The 9055-nt window shown below is 41.9% G+C and overlaps 1 protein-coding gene across 1 annotated transcript in view; it reads right to left on the bottom strand.

The window, feature by feature from the left end:
- Positions 1-5271: 5271 nt before the first annotated feature.
- The window catches only part of LOC126203761 (uncharacterized), a 74843-nt gene continuing 71059 nt past the window's right edge, over positions 5272-9055 (bottom strand). The window contains exon 5 of the mRNA XM_049938130.1: positions 5272-5916. Within this exon, the coding sequence (XP_049794087.1) occupies positions 5784-5916 (133 nt within the window). The 3' untranslated portion in view covers positions 5272-5783. The remainder of the gene's footprint in view (positions 5917-9055) is intronic.

Here is a 9055-nt window from a genome sequence, read left to right as displayed (position 1 = left end):
ATGTGATGATTCCATACTCCTTTCTGGCACATGCACTTTAGTCTATCAAGGATAATCAAGAAAACACGATAATGAAAAGAGAACTGATGGACAATCACCCAAAATCACCGTAAATGTTTACCTACGAACCCATCGTGTTCGTTCTGTATAGAAAAGGAGTACTCTGTGCTGTGAACAGCGGTGTAACCGAAAAGTAAACACAAACAGGGCATAAGATTGCTTATGTCTCTGTCTTGTTTGTCCGTTCGTTGCGAGCAGAGTGTAGTCTCCTGTTCAAGTTGACAAGCTAATGTCACCAAAGCGCCTACTGGACGTTGCTTTGCAGGGTAGAGTACTTGGCCGCCTGGAAGCAGGCCAGACACAATCAAAATCTCACTATCCTCGTATATGCCACAAAGTGTCATTTCGAGGCTGCGGCGACACAGGAGATGTTCGTAGTAGGCAAGCACAAGGTTTATCAAGAATAGTCATCCTACAGCAAGACCGGTATCTGTCCGTAACCGCCGATGAAATCGGAGTATCCTATAACACAACTGGCTGCAGAGCTCTCAGCTGCCTCCGAAGTTGCTGCTTGCTGACAAACTGTGTATCGGATGCTGAGAAAAGCAGGGCTATTTGCCAGACGTCCGTCCGTGTGCATTCTGCTCACTCCACTATAGAGACGGGCCCTTGTGGAGTCGGCCACAGCAAAATTGGATCATGGATGTGCTCTTTTCATATTAATCCTGCTTCAATTTCCAAACGATTTTCGTCACCCAGTAGTGTGGAGAGAACCCGGTAGCCGATATCATCCCAGGAACATCGTAGAAAGAGACTGGTTTGTTCGTGAAGGCGTCATGATGTGGGTAGACATCACTTGAATGGCCGTACAGAGCTGCACAGCCGGCCAGGCGGTTCTAGACGCTACAGCCATGCCTCGGGCATGGATGTGTGTGATGTTCTTAGGTTACTTAGGTTTAGGTAGTTTTAAGTTCTAGGGGACTGGTGACCTCAGAAGTCCCATAGTGCTCAGAGCCATTTGAACCAGAGCTGCACATCTTCGTAGGTGCCACATGTTCGCCTTTCCACAGGTGCAGTGGGTCTAGACTTCCTCTTTATGGACGTTAACGCCCGTCTGCATCGAGGTACTCTGGTGGATTAATTTCTTGAAGGTGAAGAGATCCGTCACATAGACAGGCCAACGAGGTTCTGGGTCCTACAAAACATGTCTGGGATGCATTAGGAAGACGAAACGCTTCTCGTCAGCCTCCATCAAGGGTACTTTCAGACCTCCGCACCGCTCTTGCAGAAGGAATGGGATCAACTGCCAAGTGAGCTCCTGAAGCATTTATCAGAGACCATACCACGCCACCGTGCAAAATGTGTGGCTGTTGGTGGTAATCATTTCGCCTATTACCCGTTCTTTTCATTTAGCAGTTGTATTACTTTCTTATAAGTGTGTATGTTAGCTATTAGAACTTTTCTAACATTGTGTTTCGAGCACCGTTGTACACCAAATGACTTGTGATTAACCTGTAGCTTATTCAGTGATCTTACCGACACCCTGGCAAGGTAATATGCTCAATTTTTCGTGATTATGTTTAACTTTTGGACACCAGTGCACATACCACTTTACTGTCATAGCTTACTTCAGTTGTGAAGGATCACGTGGTCCGATCAGCGTATTTAAAAAAAAGTAAAATAAAAAAGGTTTGCTGTTTTTCCAATGGTTCAGGTCTCCTTCCTTTTTTATAGACTGACAAATTATGTTAATTTTTCAATCTCAGCTCACACTATCTGCGGCAAACTGTAATCGACTCTGAACCTGTTTCACTCACAAGTGAACAAAGTACTTGACAGGGATCCATAGGGCTTTGGAATCTTATTGAGTTTTAGAGATTCTAGCTGATTTTCAACATCACTAGTATCGATTAATACATCATTCACCATTGGAACGGCTATTGAGCGATGACATCATACTTTTAACTTTTGGTTGTGAAAGAACATTGAAGTAGAAATTAAGCATTATTGCATTTTGTTTTTCTAGTTTTATTTCTATTTTAATTTCTTTTAATTGTTTCTGGACACTAATTTTCATGCCACTGACAAATTTATAGAGACAATTTTTTTTTAAATTTTTGAGGAAGTTTCACGGATAATACAATCATGCTGTAACGATTCAACGTTTCGCACATTGCTCTTATTGTTAACCAAAGAGTTTCAATTAACGTTTGCATATCAGCAGATCTTTGCTCTTTTATACTTTGTGTACAGTACAGCAGGTGCAATTCTAAAAGGAAAAATCTTGATAATATCTAAGGTCTTGAAGTGTTCTACGGGGACCACGATATTCTAGTGTTTCGTTGAGTATTGTTTTGATCATGAACCACAATTTCTCTGCGTGTTCAACACCCGAACCCATTATTATAATGTATCTGGGAAATTTGGTAACCACCTAATCTGATTTACTAAAGATATACATTTTAATTTCTATTTTTTTTCTTTTGCCCTTTGTCGCTGTGTGGTTAATGTTACTACAATCGGTTAATGTCACTGATTGCTGGCTCATACGTGAAGGGTAGGGTTGATTACCGACAAATAGGTCTAATATACTGCCATCATACATAGAATGCCGAAACGTCTATTATAAGCTAATTTTGGCGGAAGCTTTTGTAAAAATCCTGTAAAGGAGAGTATTTTAATGAATAATAGTCAAAGTATTGTTTTTAACTATTACAGTTAAGGGTATTGCCATTTCCTCTGGCCAACAATACGTTTTTACAATACGTTTCATATGCACTGTGATGCAGCATCTAATACAGCCAACTTCTTAAATTTATGCACACAAGATTATTAAGTAATCATATCTTAATTGAACGCACACTTTTCTAGACTCAAAAATTAGTTCCTGAAACGTGAGCAATCCAAATATGGTAGGACGAAAATTAGCGCAAGAAGGTCGGGAATCAGGCAAGGCCAAGTAAAGACTTTTATGAAGATAGGTTCTTTGTGAAATATTGTTACACTCTTTTTATTAAGAACCACAAGAAATTTTAAAGTACAAATTGAAACCATGATAATTTATGGTACTAAAGCTAAAAACCACGGAGGCAATGGAAACATTTGTTATGACAGCGAAAACGCGTGAAAAACACCTGAATAACTGTGCAGTGTTAACGAAGTCTCAACAAGGACAAATTATATATCATAACTACGGCGCTGCTTTATGATCGATACGGTACCCGAGGTGGTGGTAGACTAATGGCGGAGTTTTCTTGATAGAGGAAGAGCTTTTTGACAGAGTTCACCCTACGCTGTCTTGAAAATCTAACCGTTGTATATGTACGTGGTAGGCCATCAACTCTGTTGTTTATGGTCATAGTTTATCATCATCTCTGATCGGTGTTTGTAGACGTAGCTAGTAATCAACTTCGATCGTTGTTTATGGATGTAGCTTGCCATCACGAGACTGAAATATGATGCCCGTCTCTCAGCGAACTTTCAGACTCATTTGCGGCAGTTTTTACTTTATTCGCTTAGTACTAAACAGTCCGAATGAAATATTTTTCCCTCTTGCGATTTAAATGTAGCGATTTTAACGTTTGTACAGGTCTGGAATATTCTTGTTGAATGCGTATCTGTTTATTCTGACGGACTGTTTTCCGGTACAGGCCTCCTTGGTAGAGGCCGTTATTTTGAGTGGTTGGGGAAGCGTTTTAATACATTGCAATTACGTTTTAGTGATGCAGTTAGTCCAGTTTCGTGAGATGAATTTCTTCTTTACAAAATTTAGCCGTGTTTACTTTAGTCACTATATGATAAATTGTAAGTAGCAAAAGGTATCACATTCTTTTACCTGTATTTTATAATTAAACTCTTGCACGAATCTCAATGGTGTCAGATCATGTTTCTCACTGATTGAATGTGTGCGTTGGAATCCCCACTGATAATCTACGCAACTGGTAGCAAAAAAATAGTTCAGTTTTTCTTCCTGAAACGCGACGTTGTAGAACATTGGCTTTCAATAGACTGAAAGCTAGCATGACAAAGATATTTCGAAAACATATTACTGACATACTTTGTTTCTGAACCACGACGAACAAAAACAAAATTATTTTCTTCAGTCTATAGTCGCCCTTTCATTTTGTTTAATGAGTACCGGCTTCAGTAGCGAGTAGCATCACCGGGCCATCCTGTGGTGCAGTGTATTCAAGCTCGCTTACCGAAATAGATATGTCCTATTGTATGATACACCTCCTTCGATAAGCGATCTTGACGACTGCAAGTCAGGGGTAGGCCTGCTGTTAGAATTTGGAAACGAAATTAAAGGATGTAATTTTCCTCTTTCTTCACATAAGTTCGTCCTTTTGTCAGTGTGATTTCACTCCCTTGATTTCAAAGATATTCCCCACTTAATTTTCTTGTTGCCTCTGTCTTCAATCTTTATTGTTACCGCTTAGTTTCACAGTGAAATGTACGATGACAACAAAGCATAAACTGAAGAGATAAGACTTTAGGACTATTTTCGACTACACAACTGTAAATAGACTATTGCGATGTTCTCCATATATTAATGCGTTTAAATTACAGCGTTCTTCGTGTCGTTGCATCCATTTTGAATATGTTAAAGTCAGTTTACTGAGACGTCACACTGCGAAACCTTACACTAGAACATTTCACTTAATATTTAAAATTCCATCACTCTACGGAACGGAAAGTAATGGTGATGGACGACAAGGACTCTACACAATAAAATTTTGACACTGTAGTTGTGTCATGAGAACTTCTGATCGAGTGTATTTGCTTTCTCCTTTACGATATGATATTGTCTTGTTTATGAAACCCTTGATTAGGTTACTGTGTTTTGTACTTTTGCTGTTTTTTTTATCTCTCTCTGCATTTATTGATAGAGATTGCTTTAATAGTATGAGGAACTAATGTCTTTTCTAAGACACATTGAAGGACAAAGTGATACATTCTATAAGAGAAATGTTATTTAGGTTGTACAATAGATCGAAAAGGACAAGATCTACGTTTCACGTAAAGAAGAATGTGAATTGAAACCTTGGATATTTTCACAGATATTGTTCTATGATGTAGAGGCACAGTGGTTTGGTCACCGCCTACTGATAATGAAATAGCAACTTTTTGAATAATATAACATAATAACGAAAAACGTAAAGTAAAAACGCAAAGTCAAAGCCGAATGATCGGCCCTTTATATATTGTTCTTTTGCATACTTGTAAATATTTTCTGAATCAATTAAAAATTGATGTAAAAGGAACAGTACTTAATATTTATAATATAAGCGCTCTTGAAAACATCTGTTATGAATTAATATTAATAATATAAGCGCTCTTGAAAACATCTGTTATGAATTTCATTTTCGCTCTTAATAACTCCACCTACTACACTTCCAGTTGCTTAATGCTCAATCCCGATTTCTTGTAAGATGAATGGCTCTTCCTAGCCTCACTGCTTTTGTGATTCAATACTACACAGCAGAACGTGATGTTGAGATTTTCTGTCTCGTTTGAACCAGTTGCTATTTTAAGTAACGTCACCAGTTAATGACACGTTATTCAACTGCGTCAGTTGCGAATCAAATCTTGCTGGTCTTGCCGTACTTGAACGAGGTGCTAGGAAAGGCTCAGTCTTTTACCAAAGTGCCTCTTGCTGCTACCGAGAGACCAGTTATTCGATTTGCAGTCCACGAACTCTTGTTACAGGTAGACTGTAGGGGTGGTCACCACTCGATGCTGTATGAGGCTAGGCTAGGACTGGCTGGACTGTGTTTGTTGGGTTACTGCGCCGGCATGGGGGCGCCTGGTCGCCCGCGCTTCGCCACTGCCAGCCGGTAGTGCTGCACGTCACCGCCAGGGCGCACTCCCTTCGCGTCCCTCACCTGCACCGAGTCACCAAAGGTGCCTTCCTTGCTGCAACAGAAGCGAAAACACAAAAAGTGTTTACAAATTTCAAATTAAAATCCACACATATAATAAAATGGGTATACATATGTATGTATTTACAAATGTATCTATGTATGTCCCACACCTCCTCTTAAACTACTGGACCGGTTTCAGACATACAGTCAGACGTACAGTCACCCCTACCCTGCGATACCTTGGCCTCACCCTTGACTGTCACCTCACCTGGACCCCTCACCTCCTGACAATCCAGCAGAAAGCCCATTCCCACCTCTGCCTCCTGAAACTCCTGCCTGGCTGGACATGGGGATTGCATCCTTCCACCATCTTCCACACCTACAAATCCCTCATCGTTCCTACCCTCTGTTATGCCAGTGTTGCCTGGATCTCCATACCCACCTGCTTTTACAAGGACCTCCAAATCCTCAAACGCCATGCGCTGTGCCTTGCCTTCTGTGACTGCCTTCCTTCCCCCACACGGTTCCTGAATGAACTCATCCCCTTCCACCTCCTTCTCCTCCAACATCTCCGCATCCTTTGTCTGCAGGCCTGATCTCCCTCACCCTCTGTTTTCCTCCATCCTCTCCCCCTGAGACCCTGCACCCCATCCTCGCCTTTTTCCATCCCACATCCCTCCCTCCCTGGCCCTCTTCAGCGCATCCCCCGCCCCCCTTCTAATGTATGTTCTATGTCTTTGGGCTGAAGAACAGCGCATATGCTGCTGCCAGCCCACCCCAATGAGGAAATACAATAAAGAAAAAAAAAAACGTACAGTCTGGAGACAATAGCTGTGGGGGTAAGAACCGAGTATCACATACCTATCAACGGGGTGGCCGTGTGTTTGAAAATGTAGTGTAGTTCACTACGTGCAAATTCACAGATTTTATTCACACAGTATTTGGGAAAGACAGCATTTAGTGGCTTGCATCAGGCTTTATACATAATTTCAAATCCAACAGAAGCTTATTGTCGCTGGCAAGTGCCAAGAATGATAAGAGGAAAAAAGTTTAATGCTTGCTACCCTTTCGCTGTTCATGCATAAAAATTGCCGCATCAGATGTAATGTTTCAAATTATTAATTCCTTACTGCTATCTGTAATCGTAACACATTTCTTAGACAAGATAAACATATATCACTGAATATACCTACAAAATTGTATAACTACACAACACATTGATCAGGAGTCATGATGTCATATAGACTGATATGTGAAAACGAAAGACGAAATTCGTTACACACATGTGAAATATGTGTACAAATATGGGTGACAAATGTTAAACACATGTGAAATATATGTGACAAGTGCATACTGTGCCTGGGAAATGGGTAACAAGCTCCTACTAAATCCTTGGATCGAATTCAGCCAAACTTACTATCTGGGATGAAATAGTCTGTGGGTAAAAGCCAGGGGGAGGGGGGGGGGGAGTGATAACGCAGAGAGAGAAGGAGATAGAAAGAGATGAACACCCAGAGAGGGGGGGGGAGAGGACATGGACAGATGTACACATATAAGGAAGGAGGATATGGACACATTGAAGAGGATGGGAAATTGAAAGGGAAGAGGAGGAAACTGCAGAGAGAGGAAAGAAACGGAGACGGTCAGGAAGAGGGACAGGAGGAGAAGAGTGGTGAAAATAGATACGGAGGGGGTGAGAAGGATAGGACAGACGGAGGGGGAAAAAAGATAAACAGTAATGTTAGCGATAGAGAAGAACAAACGGGGAGGGAAGGAGGAAATAGGCTACTGAAGCAAATAATACAAGAGCAAAGTCGGGTACTCAGCTAGTCCAAGAATAAGCTGAATATACGAGAGCATTCAATAAGTAATGGAACAGTTTTTTACTCTGTCGGTTTCTGTTAAAAAAGGAATTTGTTGTGGAATGTCGTGGAATAATCCCGCTTTAGTCACTAAGTTCCGATTAAGAGCTGGGCCGTACATAGCCTTCAAAATGTCGCCTCTAACGGAGGTGCGTTCCAAGGACAGATCTGTCACACAGTAGGAGTTTGCAGAATGTCTACGGAGATCCGGCAGTAAAGAAAAGCACGGTGAGTCGTCGGGGGAGGCGTCTGTCATCACCGCAACAAGGTCCCGCAAACCTGTCCGATCTTGTGTGGGCCGCTCACAGCTGTGACTCCTCCAATGCTGGAACGTGCGGACACTCTCATTCGATGTGATGGACGGGTCACATTGAAACACCTCGCTGCACGAGTGGACGTTTCTGTTAGTAGTGCTGACACACTTGTCCACCAGTTGGGTACTCAAAGGTGTGCGCCCGCTGCGTTCCCCGCGGCGTAACAAAAGACCATAAAGAGCAACGCAGGACCGTCTGGGCGGAATTGTTTGCGTGTTATGAGGCTGATCGAACATATTCAAACGCGATGAAACATGGGTTCATCGCTTCGAACCCGAAACATTCATCCTAAGCCGTTATTTGGCACCTGTCGATTTCCATCTCTTCGCCCCAATGAATGATGCACTCCACAGGAACCAGTACGTGGACGGCGGGGAGGTTATTGATGCAGTAAGACGTAGGCTCCCGTCGCAGTAGGGGGCGTAATGCAGTCTCATTGAACGGAGATAATGTTGAAAATAAGGTTTTGCTATCAAAAGGGTGAGGGATAATGTGGTGTATTGGAATCCTGAAAAAAACGAACCTGCTTTCAGTAAAAAAAATGGTTACATTATTTATTGAACGCTTCCTCTATAAATCTGTTGACTTGTCGGGTAAACTATTGACAGGAACAATTAATTTGCGAAGGCTTTAGGTTAAATGAGAGATCTTATTTACTGTTCACAGTAATTACATATCCTCAGTCGCTGAGTTTATGCACTACGAAACTGTGTTAGCACTGGGGATGGCTATAATGTTTGGTGACTGATGAGCATGATGCTCATAAAGTTTCAATTAACATCTTAGAGGAATCAAGCTCGATCAGGAAACTGATAAGGAAACGTTCTATCTCAAGAACCCCGTCATTTTCATTCTGAAAATGCCTGCCCCGCAATGCTTTCTTCATTCGAGGAAACATGGTCACTGGGTGCCGTGGTAGAAGAATGCAGGGGAGGCACGTGTAGCTGTAATTGTGTTCTGTGCACGGTGGGCTGGGGTGTAGCAGAGTCACGGAATCCAACAGGAGGTGACCTCT

Source organism: Schistocerca nitens, chromosome 9 (genome assembly GCF_023898315.1).
Source record: "Schistocerca nitens isolate TAMUIC-IGC-003100 chromosome 9, iqSchNite1.1, whole genome shotgun sequence".
Lineage (NCBI taxonomy): Eukaryota > Metazoa > Arthropoda > Insecta > Orthoptera > Acrididae > Schistocerca > Schistocerca nitens.
Note: the sequence above shows the minus strand (reverse complement) of the source record. Positions and strands in the feature narration are given on the sequence as shown.